Source organism: Chelon labrosus, assembly GCF_963514085.1.
Source record: "Chelon labrosus genome assembly, chromosome: 8".
Taxonomy (NCBI): domain Eukaryota; kingdom Metazoa; phylum Chordata; class Actinopteri; order Mugiliformes; family Mugilidae; genus Chelon; species Chelon labrosus.
Window position 1 is genome coordinate 11,660,445 of NC_140358.1, and position 25,059 is coordinate 11,685,503.

The 25,059-nt window shown below is 42.5% G+C and overlaps 2 protein-coding genes across 2 annotated transcripts in view; both read right to left on the reverse strand.

Moving 5' to 3' along the window:
- ahnak (AHNAK nucleoprotein) overlaps window positions 1-7,513 on the reverse strand; it is a 32,652-nt gene extending 25,139 nt beyond the window's left edge. Inside the window, exons 1-2 of the mRNA XM_084550303.1 lie at window positions 7,340-7,513; window positions 38-90 (exon numbers count right to left, since the gene is read on the reverse strand). The gene's annotated coding sequence lies outside the window, so the exon portion shown is untranslated. The remainder of the gene's footprint in view (window positions 1-37; window positions 91-7,339) is intronic.
- An 11,058-nt stretch (window positions 7,514-18,571) lies between these two features.
- Window positions 18,572-24,749, reverse strand: eef1g (eukaryotic translation elongation factor 1 gamma). Its single transcript, XM_084549984.1, has 10 exons — window positions 24,628-24,749; window positions 23,606-23,764; window positions 23,352-23,415; window positions 22,715-22,857; window positions 22,423-22,566; window positions 22,171-22,300; window positions 21,525-21,729; window positions 20,740-20,912; window positions 19,656-19,780; window positions 18,572-18,933 (listed from the first exon to the last, which is right to left on the reverse strand). The coding sequence occupies exons 1-10, from the start codon at window positions 24,637-24,639 to the stop codon at window positions 18,775-18,777; spliced, it is 1,314 nt and encodes a 437-aa protein (XP_084406110.1). The 5' UTR covers window positions 24,640-24,749; the 3' UTR covers window positions 18,572-18,774.
- Between the last annotated feature and the right edge of the window lie 310 nt (window positions 24,750-25,059).

Here is a 25,059-nt window from a genome sequence, read left to right on the forward strand (position 1 = left end):
TGTGCTGCGTTTTCGTATCATGTCTAATGACACTTACCTTGGATTGCTCAAGCAAAGCCAAGGGCTTTAGTCTGATCCTTCTCTTGACTTCTGTTGACAAAAAACAAAAACAGGATTCAGGTTTACTTAACATGATTGTTAAAGGTAAATCAAATGAGGTATTTCTGATGCTGCAAAGAAAGCTGTCACTCACTACATGCCATGCTCAGCTGCATGCTGGTGAAATAACGAAAGCTGTTGTGTTAAGAGGTGTGTCTCCATATGACACAAATATCCCTAAATACAATGGTTACAATCGGGATTTACTCATGGCATTTCACTGTACATGCTCAATGGACCGGTGACGGCCAATCAGAGGCTTCACTGCTTTTAATGAGTAACCGACCAGTGGCAGCAGTATTGACCCTAGTAAGTAATTATGCAAAACTCCCTTTAAGTAAATAAATCCAGCTACTTGTTTGGCGTACCCCACATGTCTGCAGAAAAGAACACACTAACCATCCAGGATTCGGTTAAGCTTGCTGGAGTTCGAAAGCGAGATATAGGAGCAAATCTAGTTCTGAAGGAATTTCGAAAAGGAAATCTACTCTTAAAATATGCTCATGAATTCTTCTGCTCTTGTTTCACTGCTGAGATAAGTATGAAAAAACAGAACAGCAGAAACGTGCAGCCTTATAAGCCAGCGTAGGAAATTTTATATGCAATTGTGTTCTTTATGTAGATTGTTTGTAAGTCTGCATGCCAAGTCAGTCTTACTTCTACTCGCAGTAACTAGCCCAGCATGTTACATGTCTTTTGAGGATTCCTCTGTCAACCTAACAGCATATTATGAAACAAAGCCTTCCCTTTGTCCGTTGCAGTACAAACAGAACCAGACTTGATGTGAGCACAGACAGGCATCCACCGGTGGGAACATGTCCCTCAGAAACATTCTTCGGAGACAGACTCTCCTACCCCATCATTAACGTCCCCCTCCCCAAAGCCCCGCATTCAATAAAGTAAACTGCTCATTACTTTAGTGGAAATTATGCCAAATAACTGTGTTTGTGAGACAGAAACAATTGTTAAACAGTCAGGTTTTAATACCAATGAAAATGAACGAGAGGGAAAGTGAGCGTTCCACTAACGCTGATGCAAAGCTTGTAAAAACACTGTAAAGTTTTGACCAGGAATGTTTTTGTTACTGACTGCATGTTTGAGTGGGTCTTATACTGACATAGATAGCACATAGCTGAGATAAATGCCAGCCAATACGTGGCTGTCATTATGTTTGTGTGGGGAGAATTGCGCCACAGCAGCTGTGTACACTCTCTAGCCCGTACTCTTGTTACTGAGTCGTATTAATCAGAGTGCCGTGTCTTTTAGGTACTGGCTGACTGACATTTTTAAAAGGTGCAAGATGTAAAATTAGATAAAGAGATGTGTAAATTATTATGCTTTTGTATGTGAGTTTTTTTTTTTTATATTATTCTGACGTACTATAACTTTCAGTTTTATTATGTTGGAAGAAATCAGTAAAGTGTCTTTTTTATTTATTCATTTCATGTACAATGCCCACATCAACTTCAACTAACCAAAAAGATAATAAGCAGGTTGCCCAACCCTTTGTACTTGATACCTTGGTGAGATCACACACATAAACACATACGCAGGTATCTCAGTAAACCAAAATGTGGTCGCTAACCAAAGGGGGAACACAAACAAAAACACATGCAGTGTGAGTAGAAATACCACGCCGCAGTCCACAACCCAGATCGCATCGCTTCGCCCCTGTGCTTTGCTTGCAGAGGGAGCAGCTCAGTGCACGGCCCCACCCATCCTCCAGTCACACACATTCCTTGATAGAGCCGTCAAGCCAGCTGGAAGGCAGCCCAGCCTCTCCCCACGGTGACTAACTCCAAAGAAATGTCCTCTTTCTCTCTGACTCCAGCTTCATTCTACGCCGCCCACCGTGCACCCTGCTTGAGAGCCCGTCCCCTGCTGTCAGTCCACCACACCCCCCAAACCTCCAGGTTCTGCTCAAATAAGCAAGAGCACCACGTTTAGAGAGATATGCACGTTTAAAGGCACCCTGAAAAACACTCTTAGCAATGAAGAGTAACTGAACATATTCATTATCTAAACTAACATAAACTTGTCATGATCACCTGAGGCCTCATCTTTTCTCCTATCCCTTGTAAGCACATACCTGAAGTGTTTGACTGTGATAGTTTGTACTCAAGTACATCAAAACTCACTGGAAACTGATCAAAGCAGCTTCCGTCAATCCACCAAGATGATTGCCAAATCCAATCAATTTGGTGAACAGAAGAGAGGAGCAGTGTGACAGTGATTACAGCTCAGTCGTAAGTGTATCACGCACAGTGGTGCTGGTGAGTGATAAGATTTGATTATGACCAAATAAAAAGCCCTCAGTGCAGCGAGGCTAAGAGGGAGGGAGAGCAGCATTGACCAGATCAGTCTTGTCAAAACAGAATAGACTCCCTGTTCACTTTGCCGCATTGTAGTTTGACACAGCAAGTACAACAAAAAGAGACACAGCAGGCCACAGCCTTCAGTCTCTCCTCAAAAACAGCAGATAGGACATGCATGTGTGACGCATATAAAAGGAATGAGCGTCAAAATAAATGGTTCTTTTCTGCACTCCACAGTCCACATAGCCATGAACCAAACCACAAGTCCTGCAAAAGACCAAGGCCTGCCCACTGACGCCAACTTGGCCTGCTGCTGATTAAACCATTGTGACTTTGGCAGGAGTCATGCACCAAGTGGAAAAACTGAACAAAACTCTTAAAAAGCTCCTCTCTTGCTTTTACAAGTTCACAAACAAAACCAGGAGTTGTGCTGAAAGCATACTTTGGCTGTGCCCTGATTTCCACGTAAATTATATTTTGAGATGTAAGTTCTCAAAATCACAGTAACAGGAAGATAATATAGTGTATGAGACGGTAATGACCAAATAACCCATGACTCCTGTTATGAGTCTCTCTCTATTACACCACTTAAAACATCTTGGAAGGGAGGATCTCACTGTGAATTCCCTCTCCTGTTTTTCCTTTCTTCTTGTGAAGTGCATCACACACTGCTGCAATTGTCGGGCCTCTAAATCTGACTGAGACAGTGTATTCAGTGTTGTGCTGTAGACTTAACTTGACATTTAATAACGTTTCTGCAAAAGCGAAACACCACTTTTAGGCTGTTCTGTTCTGAAATGAGAAGTGATCCTGGGATGGTGCCCATGAGCAGTTTCAGAGCCAATGACATTGAGCAACTAACAAAGAAATAAATAGGATAAAGAGAAGCACGGATAAGTTTGTTCTGCACAGAGATATATGGAATAGTTAGGTAACGGATGCAAATTGTGGACCGGCACAACTAGTTACGCCAAGAACAATGAAGAGCGGGTTTGCACAGTTGTGCTTCATAAATTGGATGTCACGAGAGGTTTACTGACACCCTTAGCAACCTTAGACAGGTCGTGCCATGTAACTGCCTTGGCTTTAACGCAATTTAATTTGGCAGTTTATTTGTCTCAGTATTTGACAGTTGCTGTTTGAACAAACGCAAGTCCATTCATGGAGCAGGAAAGAAGGTCAGGAAGAGGCTACCAAAGCAGCAGAGTATATATATATATATATATACATAAGTCTTCCTTAGTTGTAAAACTTAAAGGATATACAGAGCATAAGGGTACATATTCATACTTAGTATTTAGACCACACCAGAGTTGTGCAGAGTTGTTTAGAGCGAGAGAGAGAGTTATTGGATGGCGAGGAGTGCCATCCTTGAGTATCTTGCACCAGATAAAGAAAACCTAAACAAAGCTGAATGTATTTCTGAATTTACATTCCAAGCACTGCTGCCCTGACATTTCGGGCGCCTCAGTCAGAGCAGAGTTTTGGTAACAGATGCTTCGCGTCATTCCTCACACAGGGCAACGTAACAGTTTTTATGGGTGTAGTGCTGTTGTTCAGACAGCGAGGTGGGGTAGGTAGACTGTACAATGCTGCAAAAGTTGCGTAAGAGTTCTTGTTTTGGGTTGGTTTTGCGCAGCAGATGTTTGGAAGAGTGGCGGTGCAAACTATTGGCTTATCAAGCAAAAATATGATTACGCCCTTTTGGAAAATATTCCTTCAAGCTTAAAGCTACAGTAAACAAGTCTAAATTGGATACGCGTGCATGGGTGTGGCTTACTGGAGTGTTATATGTGATTTGTGACGTTTAGCTTATGACACCTCTCAAATCACTATTTCTCAACAACAAGGCAAGCTAATGATAGGCGCTGCACAGGGAATACTGAGGACGTGCTGAAACATTCCAAACCAGCACAGGAGAAGGGCGTGGCTGCTGGGTGCCTAGAAAGACCTTCTAAACCTTCTAGACCTTCGCACTCTATGGTTAAATGTTTATTTGCAACTGCTAGGAAACTAAACTTCCCCCAGTGGAAATCTTGAGCATCTACAAATTTGCTATTGTTCTATGTAACCAGTCCCAAGGGTGGGACTTCATCTGGAACTCCAGGATGTCCGAGCGCTCGGCTTTGCTTCTAAATGCATGCCAAGTGCGAAGAAAGGTTTCGAAGCACTCTCTCTTCTTTCAACTTATTCAGAACATCCACCTCGCTCTTTTCACTGTCATTCAACGCACCCAAGAGGAAGTGGCAGAGGAAGTGTGCTAGAGACCAGTTTCCTTACGTTTCACACTGGCACGAACGCGTAGCACCACTCCTCTCGGCCGTACTGTCATTCAGCAGCGCGGGAACATGTAATGGCACTTAGATATGTCTTCAAACCCTCATAAGGTAGCCCTCTAAAGGTGCTGTTCGTCATGGTGGTGGCATGAGTGGAACTAACTGCCAATCTTAGCCACAGTGACTGAGCAAAATTTAACCAGTGAAGCTGCATCAAAAGTCCACAGTGTGGTTTCTGGAATTCTAGATGTCTTACATGCCTCAACTGACAACATAATATAGCCTCTGTACTGGTGCACTTGTAGACGGCGCAAGTATTTAGACAAACAGTATTCGCCTCGGGCCAAGATGAGGCCCAGTTAACTGACAGGCGTTACACCTACAGGCGGTCACAGAGACCTAAGCTTGAATGTTCTTGTTTATTATGCCTGTATAAGTCAACGCCCCTGCATACAGCAAATCTCCTCTTGCAATAACATGTAACATATAATACTTTCCACCATATAATCATCATTTAAGATGTGAATTTTTAGAATTCAAACGTATCCTGGTTTAAAGGACAACCTACTATTCAACGACCTTTTAGCCCCGTGTCACCATGTGGCACACGGAGCAGCCTTTGTCATAAACAATCACCCTGACAAGAGCAATATGAGAAATGCCAGACATTTACGGCAGTTGGGCAGGCAACGTGGGCCGAGTGCGCATTGTAGAAAAGACTGTTCAGAGTGAAGTAAGCAGCAGCAGCTCTTGTCTGAACTGAGTTTTGGGTGTGGCTGGAGGGAGCTGTGGAGGACAGGCAACTGCACACAGTGAAATTTGCCTTACAGCCGAGATTCAACAAAGGATTTCTTCTGACCTTTTTTATCTACTTCTTTCAACTTAAACACATGCACGTCATATCAAACGCAGGCCAGACGACATGTAATGATTATAGCGCAAACCGCACATGAAAACAGGCCATTTAGGTTATAAATATGTTATAGGCGTAACGTTTGGGTTTCTGAAATGGGTTTTTCTCTTTCTCCAAACGTGCAAAGTCTTACCCCCCCCCCTCTATGCCTCAAACCTGGTTTCAATTAGCTTGTCTTTCCAAACCACTACATTCCATTACTCCCCTACTCACCCCCGCCCCGCCCATCCCCCCTCACTAACTCCCTCTTTGACTCTCCTTCCCCGTCTTGCTCCCTTCTTCTCCCCCTGCACACCCTGGCCGGCAGCCCAGGTTAAGAGACCCAAGGTAAAACTGAGAAAAATAAATTTCTCTCGCTCTGAGACTTTAGGATGTTGGGCATAAAAGCATGCCTACGTGCTTCAGAGCGTAGTTTGGGTAGTTTTCAACTTCTTAGCATGTAACACAACGTGAAAAAGAGGTACATCTTATTTCTAAAAAAATGATTTACACCCTGTCAACATTCCACAAACTCAGCTTGCATTAAAAAGTTTGAGATTTTCATCGTAACACATGACTGATAATTATACAGCACCAGGCAACACAGGGACCAGACAGAAAAACAAGTTATTATCAGTACTTTTCATTTTGCTGGCACCCCTTTGGATAACTTTGGATATACGTGTAGGGATATAGTGCGACGACTATCTGCAGCGTGTAGAGTTTTTTTTTTCCCCTGACTGTAAGGGTGTGCCTCTGTGAGGAGACTGCGAAGCAAGAAGGGAGGGAAGAAAAAAAAGAAGTGGGAGGAGGGAGGTGAAGGAGTGGGATCCACACCCAAGTCTGTTACCACAGGCTCTCATCGGGAAGTACCTTTACTTTTTAAACTTCCAAGTCTCAGCAAAGGGCGTTGGACAGATAAGAGAAACGCACGAATGATAACGTCAATAAATTCAACCTGATCCTTTGTAGTTTCGACACCTTTTTCCATACAGCTTTCATTTACTGTTCTGGATATTCCAGTCCAGTACAAAAAAGCGATCCCATAGGAAAGTGGTTAATGTGTATGCAAAGGTCATCCACGTTGCGCAACAGTCAAATCACTACGCAACTGGACAGCCTTCCTGTTCTTAATTCATATTTAAGTCATGTAAGCATCAATTCTACGAGAGGGGACTCAACTCACACATGCATCTTGGATAACAACCTTTGTTAAAGGAAAAGTGAAGTGCGCAACTCCAGTCAACTCCTCTGCATTCATGTGGTGGCTGTGGGTACACACCCACTTCTCATGCCCTGCGCTATTAGACTTAACTCTCTGAAAAGGATGATGATTTCCTCACAAAATCCCTTCCACCGTACAGATGTGTAGAAAAAAAACTAGTTGCAGCACAGACACGTAACATACAGAACTTTTCCAAGCAAAACTTCCCCTGAGGACAAGCCAATGGACGCCACACGAGATAAGCAGATATAATAAAACAGGATAAAGGCACTGTAATCTCACTACTGATGCACATTATACCTACATGAGCCTCTTGTTATGTCACAGGAATGTTGAACAGCAACAAAGTTTTTTAAAGTTTTAGCAAGTTATTACAAATAAAGCAGAATTACGCAGAATAAAGTTTGCAGCGCAGCTGAGACTGAAGCAGTCTGAAGTCCAGCTGGCAAAATTTGAAAAGCAATTACAATTAAACAATATTAAAAAAAAAGATGAACTTTAATTTAATTTGAGAAAAACGTGCATCTTTTACCTGTGCGCAGCCTTTGCGCCCAAGAAGCCTCACACCAGCTTGAGCATCCTTGAAAACGTGTCCCCTTCTCCCCAGCCCAAGAAAAGCACTTTCACACTGTCTCAACTCCGCAGTCTGTAAGGATTCTGTCACTTCTTTCCTATTACTCGATCGACCAGACTTCCAGGGCGTTTTCTCTCCCCCCCTTTCTCCCTCCCTCTTCTGCTCTGAGTTGATTTTAACCTCTTTTTTTCCCCGTGCGGCTGCTTCTCTGGGTTGAGCAGAGTGGCTGGACAGGGAGCTGGGTAGGGCTCCTGTTTTGCAGAGGGAGGGGACCTGTGTGAGGGAGTGGTCCTCAGCAGGCATGGGACCACCCACTGCTTAACATAGAGGCCTTCAATGATATGCAACATTCAAGGAAATAGATTGTATTTACAGACTTTCTTGGTACTTATGTCTATCTCCAACATGAAGCATTAGTTTTGAACAGTTTCTCTTCATAAGTACACGTACACCTTAACTCTTACAAGTTTCTGGAATGGATGTGGAGATTCTTGCTTTATTTTGCAAACCTACGTTTTTGTTTTTTCTTTAAATCCGAGCTGTGTTAAAACAGCTTGAATTCGTTTTAAAACCGTTTGGTTTTAGTTACAGAAGAGCACCGAAGTACACAGAGTAACACACCACAAAATGGGTTAATCATACAACAGACAATGACATAAACGGGTTATTACCGCATTTAAACCGCTGCACACAAACTCACACAACGTTATCATTAACAAAATGACTCAGGAGTGAGACACAAAAGGCAAAGTGCCTGTTTACAAGGCAGGATTTACACTTAAGACTTTTGTTTTAACGATGCCCAAAAAGAACTAGTGAGCATCAATAACTGTACATTTTGATAAAAATGGCTTTTCTTTCTGGATTTGTATTTGCATTGCTAAGTATTGAAGATTCTAACAGCATGCACTGCATCGCGTGTTGTTCTAACCTGCACTTTCATAAACACAAAACAGCAATTGAAACCTCTGTAATTGTAGGTAGGAAGACCATACGCACTTTGCTGGACATTAAAATATTTCTGTGGAGTTTCTGTTGTCATTCAGCGCTGCTTCTCTTATCACTCGCCGTCATTTCAGGTATTTACACAACAAGCAATGCATTAAATATTTCACAGATGACAGAGTCTCTATGATTCATTGCAACAGAGAAATGAAAGAAGAGATGAGATGATATGTTGAAATTCATACTGGGTGGCACTTCAAACAGACTCAGCCACGGACTGCAGGTATGAATGGGTCAGCAACAGGTATGTAGATGAAAATGTCTGATGAAACATGGGTTCGGTAACTTTTTGTACACAAGATGTCTTTTAGTGCCCCCACCGACACCTCATGCTCCAAATGTGTTTTTTTTAACTGACTTTAAGAAGCAGATGTTATTTAACACTATTTTATATAAGGGTAGGTTTTTGTTAGTATAGCTTTTTCCTTCTTCCACACAACTATTTCTTTCGTCCTAAATGACTGCGTGGGAGTGCAGGTTTTCTTATTCAGAGCAGCACCGGTTGGTGGTTCCCACTTGAAACTTGAAAGAACCAATATCCAGGTTAATCTGACAAACTCCCTCCATTTGCAGGTGAGTATTGGGTTGTTGACACGCCCCAGTCATGTGAAATTTTAAAGGGGCACCATCCCCAGATGATCCGAATATAAACCTAAACTCCTCACCAGTCATTTAGAACCGAAGAAGCCACTTGGACAAGTGGTAAAACTTGAACGAGTATAGTTTCCTTTGTTTTAGCTTGGATTCTTAGACATTTGTAATACTATCATTTGGACTTCACCACCACTTATCCATCACTTCTGCCTATTCCTGTTCGGTATTGTATATTTTTGTTTGTAATCTCTGTTTCTTCTAATTTTATGAGCTACTCTTCAGTTTTCCTATATTCTGGCACACCCACAAACACACCTGCTTGGAACTGACTGGCTTAGCTTTTAGTAGTTTTGCAAATGGGCTAGCATGCGGCTGTATATGTACATAACTGTGGTATAACATATGCACACGCCTTAAAAATGCTTCCTAGAAATGCCACCCACATCCCTTTCGTATGTCGTATGTCACATCTTTGCTCACGAAGGTGAAGGAAGCAACTTTGTGCGGAGCGGACAGGGCGTGGTGCACACACACGCCGGTACACGTGCACAGACACATTTTTAATATTACCACATTTTGCACCGCCGTGAGTCAAGAGAGCTCATAATTTCTATGTCCCAAAGGAACAGGGTGCAGCTTTCCCACAAAAGAAAAGATGAGAAGCTGATTGTGTGCATAGATGTCTGTAGATGTGGACACGCTGAGATAAAAAGGAGTAACCCCAACCATGCGCAAGAGAAGCAGAGATCCTAAAGAACTCTTAGTGAAGTGAGATATTGACTCTTTGGACCGGTTACGGCCTTTTAAACAAACAATGTTCAGGTTTAGTAAATGATGTTTCAAACGTAAAACAGATCACTGGAGGCCTCAGAAAGTTTAGATTCTACATTAGAGAGAGAACACGTGTACAAAATAATTTTAATAACCACTGAGATCATTCTTAATGTGTTTGATGTTGACTTTGCACGGAATATAACATTTTAAGCAAAGATGATCCTCTGTACACAAAGTGTCTTGCTACTGCACCTGTTTGCTCAGCTACCTGCCTTTTGGCCACTGGGGCGTGGCTCCCGTTGCCTTTGAAGAAGAGTTTCAGTTTACAGAAATTGCATGTTCCTTGCAGACAACTTCTATGATCTGTCCGCATGTAAACAGCAGGTGCTTGTCCAAACTGTATGCTGCTGTACAGCTTTTAAGCAGGTCACACCAATGACATGAATCCAGAAGAACGCCTAATAGATGAATCTGTATTAGTTCTAATACACATGACTAGAGGCCGATAAACATGAGAGTTAGCTTTGAGGCAACTAAATTATAGACTGTGGGTATAAGGAAACAAGGAAACGTGGAATATTTTGCATGTTTTCACAAACTGAGTCCCCTCTCCCTATCATCGCTTTATGGCAGGTCACTGTGGTTGAATACAAGGATATGTGGGAATGGGTGTGTTTCCTGGTCCTAGGTGTGTCAGCCAGTGTGAACCAGCGCAAATAGCTTGGCTCAGGCGCACGATGAGTCACGGCCCACGACTACAATGAAAACAGGGCAGCTCAGACTGCCGAGGGGAGTAAAATCAGAGGATTAGATGGGGATGGACGGTTGAATGTGTGATTGTGTGCGTGTGTGTGTGTGAGTAACGTCTCCCACAGGACGAGGGAAGTCACACGGCGCGGGCCTGAGCAAAATTCCAGCTTATGATATCGTTAGACAAAACTGACACAACGCCTAATCACTATTTAAATTTCATTGAGCAACTGTCTGCCTGTAGGCATAGCAGCCAGATGGGTGTGAGTTGCACATTTGATTGTGCAACGCAGGTTTAATCAAAAGCAAAATGAGTAATCGGAAGGAGTGAGCCTTGACTGCACATGTTACAGTTTTTAGCCCAAAGGAACTGTTATTGTGACGACGGCTGATAAAATGTACCGACAAAGAAAATACTTGTATTATAGCACTTGAAAAATGTTGCATATTAAATTATTTTCTAAATGCAGACAATGCAAGCAGTGTACTTGGAAAATGCCTTTTTGCATGATTCATCAAGATCATTTGCAAGACACTGAGACTGAGGTACAATAGAAGGGTTTATTTTTTTTTTCCCCTCTGTCTTATCTTATCATACTTTTTCTTTCGTTTTATGTTTATGACAAGTGGCTACAATAAAAAGTATCTCATGAGCAAGGTTTAAAAATCTGTAACTTAAATTGTTCTGTAACTGCATGCATTTAAAAGTATCTGTCTGTTGTATTTAAGTGTGTTCTGAGCTGAAAGCAAGACTGAGCGTAATGTTCACTGGCTGTGATCCCAAACAAAATAGTGATTTACATGAACAGCACCAGCTTGCACTGAAATGCCTCTTGTTTGCCGCATTTGTGGTGACTTGAAAACGTCAATAAACTTAAAAGTTCAGTTTGCGTCTGCAGAAACCAGTCGAAAGCAGGCGATCCCGATACAAACTGGATTGTGTGCAAATAGAGGAGTTCTTTGTAACGTCATTAGATTAAATTTTTACACAATGCAACATTGTCAGTGTTGTGTGAAGTGTTTAGCCAGTCAATGCTGAAGTCAGATAAACATTGACAGAGAGGCATTGTCAGTATCAGAGAACGTCAAAAGAAATTAACCACAAATCCAGCTTGTCTTTTTGATGGATGAACACAGGATTGAAGGAGTGCAGTCAAAAAGATTGTGAAATTCATTCATCTTCTGTAACCGCTTGTCCTGTGAAGGGTAGATTGTGAAATAAACAGAGACTCATCATATTTTCCTACTCCTGTTTCCAGTTTAAATAAAACAGGATGATGCTTTGTCGATTTCTTTTCCTCTTTTCTCTCGTTACTGTTTATTTCAACAGCATCGCATGGTGTCCCTTAAAAACAAAGCGCAAATCTTGGCAAATAATTGACTGAACATATTGTTTTTACTTCCCCTCAAACACATTTGCGGGGTATCGTGCAGTGTTTCATGCCAAGAAATGAAACAGGAATAAGAAAAGAGAACCATTCAGAAATGAACAACATGCAAAAATTTGCATGTATTTATATCACTTTTATGAAATTTGATTACCAAAAAAAAAAAGCCCCACCTCAACCTGACTTAAGAATAAGAGATTTAGCAACTGTCCTGATGCCACAATCTGAATTTACTGCGTAACATTGTCCTTTTTATTTTGAGTTATGTTTATGTCTACCAGACGAATATAAGCTGACCAGCCGCTCCTCTTTTAGCTCTGTTTTTGGTCTCCACCTCACATATTTTTAGCAGCTTAATGCTCCACTTTGTCCGTCAGCGGGTCAGGAACTGTGTCTGTAAAGTGGGTTTGTAGATACCTTTAACTGGAACAGATGCCTGCTGCTGTCGAACATGAAGCTGTCAGAACAGCAGTGAACAAAACTGCGGGATAATGAGACGAGACTTTACCACAAAGTCCACTTCCGAGCAACGTCTGTTGCTGTCGCATAGTTTTCACTTTTGATAACTGATATTTGTTATTGACATAAAAATACAGATGACTGCCCCAGGTTGCTTTAATTAAGCAATTTTGAATGAAGGACGCTATGTATACTGGTAATGGGGTATCTTCACTCGTGGAAGAATCTAAATGTCTCCTTTCACTACTTATAATGAAAGTATTTCCAAACATATTTCAAATATATCTTTTGAACATTTTCTCTTACATTGTTAAAGTAATCCTGACTTGTAAAACTGCAGTTAAAGTTAAGTAAGGGCTTCATCATTTAAGTGAACCTTTTTTTTAAATCCAATGTAATTTATCTTGATTTAATTAGCATTTATAATTGAATTTTCATCATCTTCTTGGAAAATTAGTTAACCCATGCAGCTGAACCCAGAGAGATAAAGCCCCCGATCACCACATCACGAAAACAAAAACTTCTCTGTCACCTAATTACTACACGCATGTCACATCATACGCAGCGTGTTACGGCGTAGGTCATTGATTTATTTTTGTTGTTTTTTTTTTCTTTTTGGCTCTCTGGCCGGGGAGGCCTGTGAGTAAGCAGTGCACAAGCTGGGACTTCTCAAAACAAAACGAAGGGAGAGATTACAGCTACAAAGCAATCACAGTCAGCTAAAGACAGTGTGCAGTACTCAAGATACACTATCTCGCAACACACGGGTCACACCGCCTGATATTTGCTATCGCCATAGTAACTCATCATTGGTAATCTTCCTGGAATTCCCCTCAGCGTGCGCTCCCTTGCACACTCACACACACACACACACATATATATATATAATATACTGCATACACACAAACACAGGCTGATGATTCAGAAAGGCAAGCTGTTCCTTTGGCGCAGAAAAGAATGCAAGGGGAGAAAAGGGGAATGAGAGACAGACTGAATTGTGGTTTCCATTGCAAGTTGTGAGTCATGAACACGAGGGAGGGACAGGGGAGAAAAAAAAGAAAAAAAGACTATTCTGGGATGGCTGCTATAGCAACATAATAAGCAAGGGGGCAGGTACTTGCAGGGACGTTTCCATAGCAATGCCCTGTGTGTGTATGGATAAATATCACATGCCACAAAGTGTGTAATGTCGTAAGGAACTCTGCTCTACTTTGGTACACAAAGTTTCTGAGTGTTTGTAGGCATGATGATCTGCCCCCCTTCCTGTTTTTCCGATTCATCATGAACGGTCTGTTTGTATCTGCACGCCAGACTCATCCAAACCGGGCCGATTCTTGGAACACCTTTCACAGGTTTGGTCTTGCCGTTGCTGCCACACTTTCAAGTCACACTGAGTCCTGTTTAAACACATCAGCCCGGTCCGTAAATGAAGTAGCAGCAAATGATTTGACGCAGACACAAATACCATTGTGTTTGAGTCTGATTAGATTACTGCATGATTTCTTTACAGTGTTTGATAATCACTCACTATTACCTGTTTATTGAACTAAGAGGTGTGACGAGGGCTTTCTCCCCGTGCCGCCACCGCCCATCTGCTGTGCGACGACACAGGCAGATACCTTCATGAGCCGCACATTCCACTCATAGCTATAAAAGTCCCAACTCTCTTTCTGTGGGAGGGATGTAAACCACCAGCAAGTCTATACATGAAGCAATCAATTGGGTCAGTCTGCTCAGGAAGCTCATTCAGGTCTAAACACTCTATTATTTACCAGAACACTGCGAGAAGACGTCTGTTAGTCATCCGGAAAAGCAGTCGGACAAAGCGGGTAGCCGATTTTTGTTCTTAAACCTGCGAGAGCGGCCGCTTATTTATGGGAACATAAAGGCTTGCCTGGGGCCAGCTTAAACATTTAACACACCCAAACCACAGCCGTGAAGCAATTATGACCAACTTTAAAATTCATTGTAGTCTGATAAACAATGCTGCACCCTTGGCAAAGGCCATGGCAGCTGAATGGTTGATGAAATAATTTTTTAACTTTTAATTTGTTTAATCTTTTATTGCAAAAGTTTTTTGTTTGTTTGTTTTTTGTTTTGGTCTGAGACAAGGATCAATAATGGTAGTCATGGTAGTGCATTATTATTAGTCCATATTACAGTTATAGTTTAGTTTGACAACATGCCCCACCTCCACATTCTGGTAATATGAGCCAGAAGCAAATCTGGGGTTTCATGTCCAAAAGTGCAGGGGCTGTCTGTTTTCCCTACATACCTCTCCTCTCTTCCCTCGTGTCGCGCACTTTTCCTCTCCGCACTCTCACGCTGGCAGCCGCTACAATGCAGGGCGACAAAAAAACCCCACCTCGGAACGACCACCAACAACCACCTCTCTTAAATATGCCTCAGCTTAAGGCTGTTACTTGCGGACGCTCTTGCGCTGCTATATCATCTTGTCTCTCTCTGCCTTCTCCAGCTATTTCCCCTCAGAGGACTCACCTTTGACCTCCCTCATTCCATTGCAGTGCTGAGTTACTGTGCTGTGTTTTCGTGCCACAGAGAAATGTGCGGCTCACACACCCCTGAAAGGCACTAATGGAAGGAAACGCTTCTCACACCGAAACAGAACATCCAAAGGTCACATTTCTTGTCTAATAAAAGCAGATGCACTTCAGAACACGCTGTATGCAAATAGTCATTCCTACCTATTAGGGAAAGTTTTACTTTTTCATAACATGCATTTGTCAAAGTCCTGACTCTGCCTTTCTTGAATTTAATTTCAGCATTTACGTTCCTGGCTGTTCCTCAAATGCAATCAGAGGACACTCGAGGTGAAGTGGCCCCCTGGTGCTGACTAAGGAACATTTTCCTGCCGCCATTCATGTTGCTCAGTGTGTCTGCGCGTATGGCTGTGTGTGTGTGTGTGTGTGTGTTTGTTAGCGGTTGTTGAAGCCCAATTCCAGACTACAGTCTCAGGAAACCTCATAAAAGTTCGAGGGTGGGATTGCGGTGGCTGAGGTTGTTTCTGTCCTCCTAGAGACGTCCCCCTGACAACAGTTGCGTTGGCCATCAGGCGCAGACACTGTAGCGGGGCTGTAAACTACGGTGGCCGAGAGAGCTCAACACACTGCAACTTAAGATAACACGTGGAAATAGACTCAAACCAGCAAATATGGTGTGAGTCGAAACGCAAATCCACACAACAGAAATAATAATAATAAAAAAAAAGCGATGGACCTTGTTTGCTTAAAACCGTAGACTGCTCAAAACAAACCCACCGTGCTAGCAGTCGGCTAACGCTGTGGCCTCGCTGCTGATTTGAGCAGTCTATGGTTTTGAACAAACAAGGTCCATCCCTTTGTAGGGTCCTATGGAAATATTTCCATTGTGTGAGTTTGCAGCGCTTTTCTGAGTTTGCAGCGCGTTTTTGTGTTTGAAGTCTATTTGCATGTGTTTTCTCAACTTGAAGTGCGTTGACCTCTCTCGGCCACCGTAGTAAACACCCTAAAGAGGAGGAAAGTGCATATATGTAGGGATTCAACAACCTAAAAATATCACCACATTCCTATGGCTAATCATAACTCGCTAATTTTAGAGTCACAAAAACAGTAAACCCATACAAGAAGAATGTCTGGAGAAAAAAACTGCGTTGCTCCATTTCAGACTCCGATTCCTCACTTCTTCACCTCGCCGTTCCGAGCCATCCGCTGACTACCTCACCCTTTTCCAGATGTGTGTCTTGAACCACCAGATGCTCAGCACATGCATACCATGCCTAAAGCTCCTACTGGGGGCTGACAGCCACACAGGGACCTTGTGCGGTGAAACAATACAGCCTCTCTCTGTGTTCCTCCCTCACTAGCGCTCCTCACTGCTGCAAACTGCTTTTAAGAAAAACCCCCCCACTCACCCACCCACTCTCCCCTCGTGCAAGGACGTCGAAAAATGTCCAGAGAGCAAGGATCAGGAGAGAGGAAGGAAAAAGTTGTGAGTGTGTGGCCGAGAGAGAAATAAAGACCAGAGGGAGGAAGGTTGGCAGGACTGGAAGCGAAAATGTTGCTGTTGGCATAAAACTGCTTATTGTTCTTGTGGCTTGCTTGAGTTTAGCTTTTTAACTCTGAAGTTCCTAAACACAAATAAGGACGACTAGGAATAAGGATTATTGTCTGGACTTGACGTTTCTGCTATTGCGCAGGAAACTTGCCTCGGAAACATTCATAGTGTATGGTCTCTGCTGGCATTCATTCATATTTGATTGCGCGGTGAAAAAAGGTTTTGTAACACCTCTCCTTCAGCAACCGAAGGGTTAGCCGTCAGCAGTGTTGTAACTGCTGCAGTGCTGTGGGTGAAGTCGAAGTTATTTGCTCAAGTTACAGCTCTCTTCCACCGTGATCCACAGGATGGGTGAGTCATGTGTTCAAGGACTTGGGCGCTTCGCTGTTGTGGGAACATTTCCATTTTCTGATTTCCATGAGACCACAGAACAAACTAAAATGGCCTCCCTGGTTCAACGCTATGGTGGAACTATGGCTGGGCCAGAATGATCCTGAATCACGCTTAGTAAGTCGGAAAAAATGACACATCTGACTCACTCTGGGATGAGAGTCCCCTCTTGTGCATCTCTCATGTGTGTGTGGATGCATGAATCAGACAGGAAGCACGGAGATCCACCCAAGAGCTTCTAAACTGCAGAATTTAACATATCCCGGAGTGTTAATTGCACGAAAAGTATTACCCAACAGCTCTAAACTGGCTTTCAAACATGATGCGCGTTCATAATATGAACCTCAAGTATATGAACTCTTTAAATGCGTCTCTATTTTACCTGCCGCCACGTACAACAAAGCACCAAACAAAGGAATCAAGGACAAGCCAGGGTGCAGATGTGGGAACAGTCAACAACCAACGATCAAACGTGTTCATTTGTTGGGTGTGTCCGATGAAAGCAAGTGCTTTGTCTCCACATCAGCTCGAACTGACACAGTTCGTACACAAAAATCATTACAAAAGAAAGACTTCACCTTCAGTTTAGGGATCCAGTCTGACATGAAACTGTCAACCGAATCAGCGGTCTAGCCATGCTATTTTTTTTTTATTTTTTCCAACGATACCAAGTTGCAGAAGTAAGCTCTGAAACCTGGCATTTCAGCATTTGACTGGGGTGTGGTCAAACCGCATAAGCTTTTGTATACGCCCTTCAAGTAAATAGATCAAAGCAGCACCAGTGTACGATATCAAAATGAACAGCAGTGGGTTAACTTAGAGATCTGGTTGAGATTGCAACAATGTCAAGAAGTTACTAGCATCGTTTTTGTGTTCTCTAAATTCGAATGCACATTCATAAAATGACTTAAAACAAACTCCACTCACTTATGGTAAAATATATTAAGATTCTAGTGACTCAGAAGGGGAAAACCGTTTAATTAAAGCACACATTTCATGTTAATGGCCGTTGCCCTGGAGGCTCCAAGAGGAGTTCCTTATAAAGGTTTCCAGGCCTCTTTCCCTCAGGGAGGTACAGACAAATCAAAACAAGAACCCATAGTTTAAAGCAGACAACGTTCTCATCTTTGTAAACCACAAGAGTTCAGACCAGTCATTTTCTCTGGATGCGCTCCATTCAACACGCAACGTCTTTAGATCTTGCCTGCCCTCTGCAGGGTTTATGGAAGAGTGCAAGGGTTGAACAGTTGGGGACCAATTCAAACCATTCAGGCCTTTTTTCTTGTAAAGCCAGATGCAGAAAGTATTAATCCGTTCTCAAAAGCAATGTACACAAACTGACAATATTTAGTCGAAAGGTTGCAGTGACATGATGCCAAGTTGAAATGTGTCATTTTAGTGACCCCTGCTGGACAAAGTCTTAATTGACATCCGGAAACAAACCCAGCAACACCCATGGCTTGTGGTTTTAAATGGTTGTGCACCAGTGATGTCAGTGTGTATTGCACACACTTCTACAAAATGGCAGCACGGATGTCAACTTTTAACAGGATGTCAAATAAAGATTTTCATCTGCTACTGCATTAGCTATTCAAGTCTGTTTATTGACCAAATAAAAGGTTCATTTACACCAACTTTCAAGGGTTCTTGCAACATTCTTGACTGAGAATTTAGAAAATTTAATGCATTAGGTGATATTTTACTAATATACAAGAACAAAGCCCAAACCTTTGAAACACAGATATTCTGACTCAAGTCACACACCACAAGCATCAAATCCCTTGGATGGAATTGTGGGAAATTCTTTATTTCGCAAGTCAAAACAAAAACCAGTTTGGGGGGGCCACTGAGACAAATTTACTCGTCTTCAAACACTGTCATTCAAGGTTGCAGTTAAGCACGTGTGGCTGAAAGTTCATAGGTTTAAGTGTCGGAGAGCAGAAGCGCAGAGTGCTTTTGTTGGACTGTCTCAGTGTCCTCTCACTTGAAGATCTTGCCCTGGTTGAAGGCTTTGCCCACGTGCTTGAAGTCTCCCTCCCAGGCAAAGTACTCTTTTACCATGGTCTTGCACTCCTCGCTCTCTGGATCCAGCTTGCGCCAGTCATATGATTCATAGTCAATCTGCCAGTCTGGAGAAAGCTAGGAGGGAAATGAAAATAATTACCTTCAGCTTTTGAGTTGACAGCGTACCGGCACCGATATCAGATGTTAGATTACGCATTTCATTGTTCCCAGCAGGGGATAGCTGAGCCATCGCATAGTTTGCATTAAAGCTGTGTGACGATGTGAATGTCAAACACTATCTGACAGAGTAGCAATTGACTGTAGCTAAGGGTTTCTAAAAGGACTATATTTTAGAGTTTAAAAGTCAACATTGGCCAGCGACAATAACCAGAAACTAATGAATTTGGAAATACCTGCACGTCATACTTTCTTTACCCCGTTTAAATACCCCAAAGGCAAGCGTAGTGCTTGATTGTTTGTGGCCACAGCATGAACCAGCCTTTTTACTCACTGATTCAGAGATGACTGGGATGAATGTGGTCTTTCGTTTCTCTTCCCCTGTCAGATTAAGACTTGGTGCCATGATTGGACACCGCCTTGCCCAAAGACAGGGGACATCTACTTGCAAGGTAAATACTTGACTATAAATACCCGCACAACTATTCTCCACATACACTATCAATATCAAAATGCTTACTGTAACATCACTGATTAATATTGCGCTTCTATGGTTAAGAAGCGTGGAGTTGCAATCAAAGGTCTGACTAAATCAGAGTCACAACGAGCCAGTAAATGCCTGAGGTTGTGGAAATTCTCTAGTCCAAGTATCAAGTGTGTGCTCCCTTTTGAATACTTACTTCGAAGGCCAGATCTTGGCCTCTGAAGACCCAGATGCCCGAGATGCTGCTGTCGTTGTTGGTGCCAAACAAGATGACACTAGCAAAGGCGTTCTTTCTGAGTTTGTCCAGGCGCTGGAACATGCCTGTGGACAACAGCGAGGGGTTTTAGACAATGATTATCTAGTCAACACTCTGGCTTTGTTTCTATTGAAGCAAATTTCATAAACATTGTGTCCCCAGACTTTCCAAACATGGGGAGGAAGGAAAGGGTCCAAACTGAAGAACAATATTCAGTCTTATTCAATGTGACCACAGCATGAACCAGCCTTTTTACTCACTGAATTAGAGACGACTGGGATGAATATGGATTACAGTTTCTCTTCCCCTGTCAGATTAAGACTTAAGTGCCATGGCTGGACACCGCCTTGCCCAATGACAGGGGACACCTGTTTTACTCCTAATTAAATATAAAAAAGCAAAGCACATGCCTTGGGGTGGGCTACCATGGGACCTTACTGTGGAATAGATGAGCACTTTGGGAGGAGTCAAGTATATCAAATTTCAAAACATTTAGTAACCTAATAATTCAGTCAGAGTGTCTTCCTTCCAAGAACTTTGCAGGAGGCGTCCCTAGATAACTCAAGTTTCAAACAGGCTCCCAAGACAAGCATAGGCCTTAGCGACCAGCCCTTGTTTACTTATGACTAGCTATTCATTCTCTGGAAATGACCTCAAATGAAGCTTTACTGGCATTTGGCAGAAGAAAAAAAAAATGAATAACCAAAAGTCTGTCACTACAGAATCTGTAAACTAGGCATGCCAGTAAGCATGTGCAGAATAGATCCCATCTGAAAACTTATCACAACTATTTCGAAAGACAAATAATGAAAGCCTCAGTCAAATTCACATATGGGCAGAACTGGCTTTGCATTGACCTTAGGACTCGCCTGACACATAAACCAGCAATAACATGTCCCTACCTCCACCATATAAAAATAAACATGCATTTGAACGTACGTTCTCAAAGTTCAACACAGAACACCAATAGTCACTCCCTTTGGATCAAAGTGTTTGGTGTTATGTGGCTGTTGCCAAGTCTCACCTGTGATAAGGTTGCAGCTCATAAAGGTGTGTGATAGTTCCTCTGGGAATTTGTATTGGCTGTACCAGATAGAGTACCCCTCGCGGTCAAAGTGCTCCCAGAAGTGGGGAAGGGCTGATGTCATGGTGTCCTCGTTGGAATACTTTCTCTTGAACTCATCCATGACAAATGAGCTAAAAGAAGAGAAAAAAAGGGATCAGATCATACTTGAATCTGCTGTCGGTGCATGCAAGGGGCAGAAATGAGCTCAGTGAACAAAATTACAAAGTGTAATCAAGACGGATGTCTTTTCTTTTTTTTTTTTTCTCCTCACCACACAATATGACATGGGTGCTTCGGAAATATGAATCTTTGAATTCGCTTTTAGATCTTTCCCATCAGTACGTTTGTGGCCACAGCATGAACCAGCCTTTTAACTCACTGATCAGAGATGACTGGGATGAATGTGGTCTTCGTTTCTCTTCCCCCGTCAGATTAAGACTTGGTGCCATAAATGGACACCGCCTTGCCCAAAGACAGGGGACAATCTATCCCTCCCCAGAGAAGAAGATTTTCTTGTTTGTGTGCAGGTCTGTTGCCATCATAATAAATTTAATGTTCAATAAGCCACTGAAAGCTGCAAATGCACCATGGACTGTGTCTTCCCTCACTGACTTGCATGCCTTTCAAGTAGAAGACAAGCACTCATGTGACTGAACTGCAGATTAACAAATCTGTAAAGTGTAAGATTAAAGTGGACATCTTCTGAATGACTAAAGGTACAGGAAAGAAAAACAGATTTCTACCTCTTTGGCAGGTGTGCATAGGGGTCCTTGGTTTTGGGCTCTGCAGCCAGGACATCATCAAAGTCGTCCTTTTCCTCTTCTGGTGCAGGCTTCTTCTCTTCCTTTTTCTTCTCTTTCTTCTCCTGGGGCTTGGCTGCCTCCTTGGCTCCCTTCTCCTTCTTGGCGGGGGTCTCTTTCTTAGGCTGCATCTCAGCAAATTTCTTGGCTGGAGGAACGGAACAAAACAATAAAAAATGTGTTTTCTGTTAAATGTTGCAATTATCCATCTTTTGTTTTGCAATCTGTGGAAACACTTTCTGCCTGGGATTTTGAAGAAAATATTTAAGCTTCAAGTATTTTGACTTTGAAATTAATTCAGTATTTCACACAAATTAACCCAACACTTCAGTTCTGTACACCCCAGAATGAGAAAACTTATACACAAGTCTTATAAGAAAACTGTGCAAATAACAGGATACCATAAAGCTAGATACAAAAAACAGTCATACAGCAAATTTTATTTCATATCACTCCTAACGTTTGAGTCAACAATTAAAACTGCATGACGAGGAATGTCTCATTTAATCTTTTAAATTATACATTTCCCTTCTACAACCAGTCTGGGGATTCATTTGTGTGCCTTCTGATGTTGCTGTTGGCGACTCACCATCAAACTGGGCCATCTTTTCACACAGCTTGACCTCCCCAAGGACAGCCTTGAACTGGGGCTGGTTGACACAGGTGACAAACCAGCGGGTAACATTGGAATAAGGCTGACGGAAAGAAGGCTCAAGGACCTAGAGGGGACACAGGTGACCAAAATATCACTGGAGATCAGGTGTTGCTGTAAGAAACGTCTAAATCTAAATGTTTAGTTTTTTTTTTTTGTTGCGATTTATCCGCTATGTGCATGTCAAACCTGTTTGTAGAGCCAGAGCATGGAGCAGACCACGGTGATATCAGCAAGGGAGATTCTCTCTCCCACAAGGAAGGTGCGCGTGTTCAGGTGCTGGTTCAGGACAGCCAAGGCCTTCTTCACATCTTCCTTGGCCTGCTCTGTGGCCTGGGCAGATCCAGACAGAACAATTACTTACTACACAGTCTAGTGCCAAGTCACAACAACAGGGTTGCTGCACTGTGGCCAGCTGCCCACTTTCCACCACAGCTACCAAATAATCACAACTTTAATCAGAACATGCTGACCTGCATACCTGCTTGTTGAACTGCATGATCCCCAGAGTGGGGAAGACCCATGCGCTGGCCGGAGGGATGATCTCTGAGTCAGCAAAGCTCACCCACTGCAGCACCTGGGCTGCTGCCTGAGGGGTTGCACCGCGCAGGGCATCATTGCTCACTGTTGTTGGGAGACAGAAAATAGTTTTAGAAAAATGACACTTCATAGCCAGTCAGCATTTCATGTAGCAATAATATAAAAATATTTATGTTATGAACTCTCAGAATTGATAAAACTCATCCATGTCTCATCCAGTCTACATCAGAATGGGAGTCTGGTAACACTATGAGGATTTACTTATTTCAATCAACAGAAAAAAGAAAAAAAAACCTCTGCATCTACTAAAAACTACATCGCCATTATTCTTCTGTCACAGCTTAAAGCCCACCTAAAAGATTTAAACGGCCTGGCAGATCTCTACCAGAGGGTAATCAGTTCCCAGTGGAGAGCTTTTCTGGCCAACTTTCCAACACAAAAGATTTCTGCATGAACATCAAATGCAATGCCAAAGCTGAAACACAATAGATTCTAAACATTTGAGCGTCTCTACACGTCTGTCATGAGAAACCTACTGTAACAAAAATAAATTCCAAGAATCAAAATGCATGACTTACGGTAGTGAGCAATGGCATTACTCTCAAACAGACAGAAGCCGTCATCTCCCTGGTAGGCAGGTACCTACAAATTCAACAGAAAAATGTGTCTGCAAAGAATCAAGCAGTGCATGTGCAGATGTGATGTATTAAACAGCAGTGTAATCAAACTGGTAAAAGCCCAACATGTCACAATGTGAGCACGTCATTGGGGGGAAAAAGCCCTCAACTGCAAACCAGGAGCATCCCACTAACTCGAGACCTGTAGCGCTTACCTTGCCCAGAGGGAAGTTGTTAAGGAAGGCAGGAGCACGGTTCGTCTGCCCGAAGGTGAAGGCAGGGGAGTTGCTGGCGACTTTGAGGCGAGCACCACTGTACTGGGCTGCAATCTGGGCCTTGAAGGCCCGCCAGTTCTCTGGGTACGTGTACAGGGTCTGAAAGAAGGGGGAGACTCATCAACAATCATATCCCACTTCACAAGGCCAATTTTAAAACACTTGACATTTTCTCAGCTTTTAATTTGGCCTAAGAAAACTCTAATGGAAATATCTCAGGGTTTTACTACGACATAGGCTTCAGTCCAAAACACTTCTGTAATGATGCAATACTATGAAAGGTCTGGGATAGACAGAATTTGTAAATTAAAGGTACCAGGACAGTTCATGAGTAACTTGGCCTTTAAATACTACACACAAATGAATGACACCATGCTCAGCCATTTATAAAAACTGACCGTGCAAAAAGGGGAGCACGGTACAACTGTGAAACATTAGAAAACTGTAATAAATTCCAGCTACTAGCAAGACCGACCGTGCTTTAATTACCCTACTATAAAGAATGAGCTTCTTCAGCGTGGTTATTAGCCTGCTTTAAATGCTAACTAGCCATCACTTCTGGTAATATAACCGGTCTTCGAGCTGTTCACAATAAACTCAACATACAAACCAGATTTACGTTATGATATCTGGACGTATAAGCCAAGATAAAAAGTCTTAGAAAAGTAAAAGGTTTTCTCTGTATGAAACAGATGTGGTAACGTGGCACAACCCATGGCTAAAAGCGTCGTCATTCAATTTCAATGCGTCGCCGGGATAGCTAGAGCTAACCTCAGTCAGAATGAAATCTGAATGGATTTTTTTTTGTTAAATAAAACCGTCAACGGGCACCAAACAACCAGTGGGTGCCGTTTTCGTAAAAATATGCTACATAAGAACGCAGATGGCACTGATTTTCATCGGATTGCGGCAGAAAACTGTAAAGAAAGCCCCATGGCTTCAATGCTCTCCATCTTACTCACCCCTGCCGCCATCTTCAGGACGAGAGAAAGAAAGAACGACGGCGCGCTTCACTGACGTATTTACGGTCACATCACGTGCGCGGCCTTGAAATTTGCGCGTTCACGTTTCACCTCATGGTCTGCACCTATTTACTGAGACCTCCTCACATTTCACAAAATCTGACTTTAATATACAAAATTTTAACCACGTATATATGAAAACACTGTGACACTGACGCAAGAATCAAGAATACTTTATTGTCGTTATGTGAGAAAAAATTTGGCTTAGATAGTGCAAATATAAAAACAACAGAATAAGAAACAATCTTATAAGAACTTGACTTTGGAAGAATCTGAAAAACGTGTTTCCAGTCATGCAAATTCCCAACTCTGGAAATGAGACCATCCCAGGAGAACAGGAATGTATCACAATTGTATACAATTTAAAGCCAT

Coding starts and splice junctions, on each gene's coding strand:
- eef1g (XM_084549984.1), bottom strand. Junction 22,301..22,422: donor TGCTCTGGCTCTACAAACAG/GTTTGACATGCA, acceptor TGTCCCCTCTAG/GTCCTTGAGCCTTCTTTCCG. Junction 20,913..21,524: donor TATGCACACCTGCCAAAGAG/GTAGAAATCTGT, acceptor CTCTTCTTTTAG/CTCATTTGTCATGGATGAGT.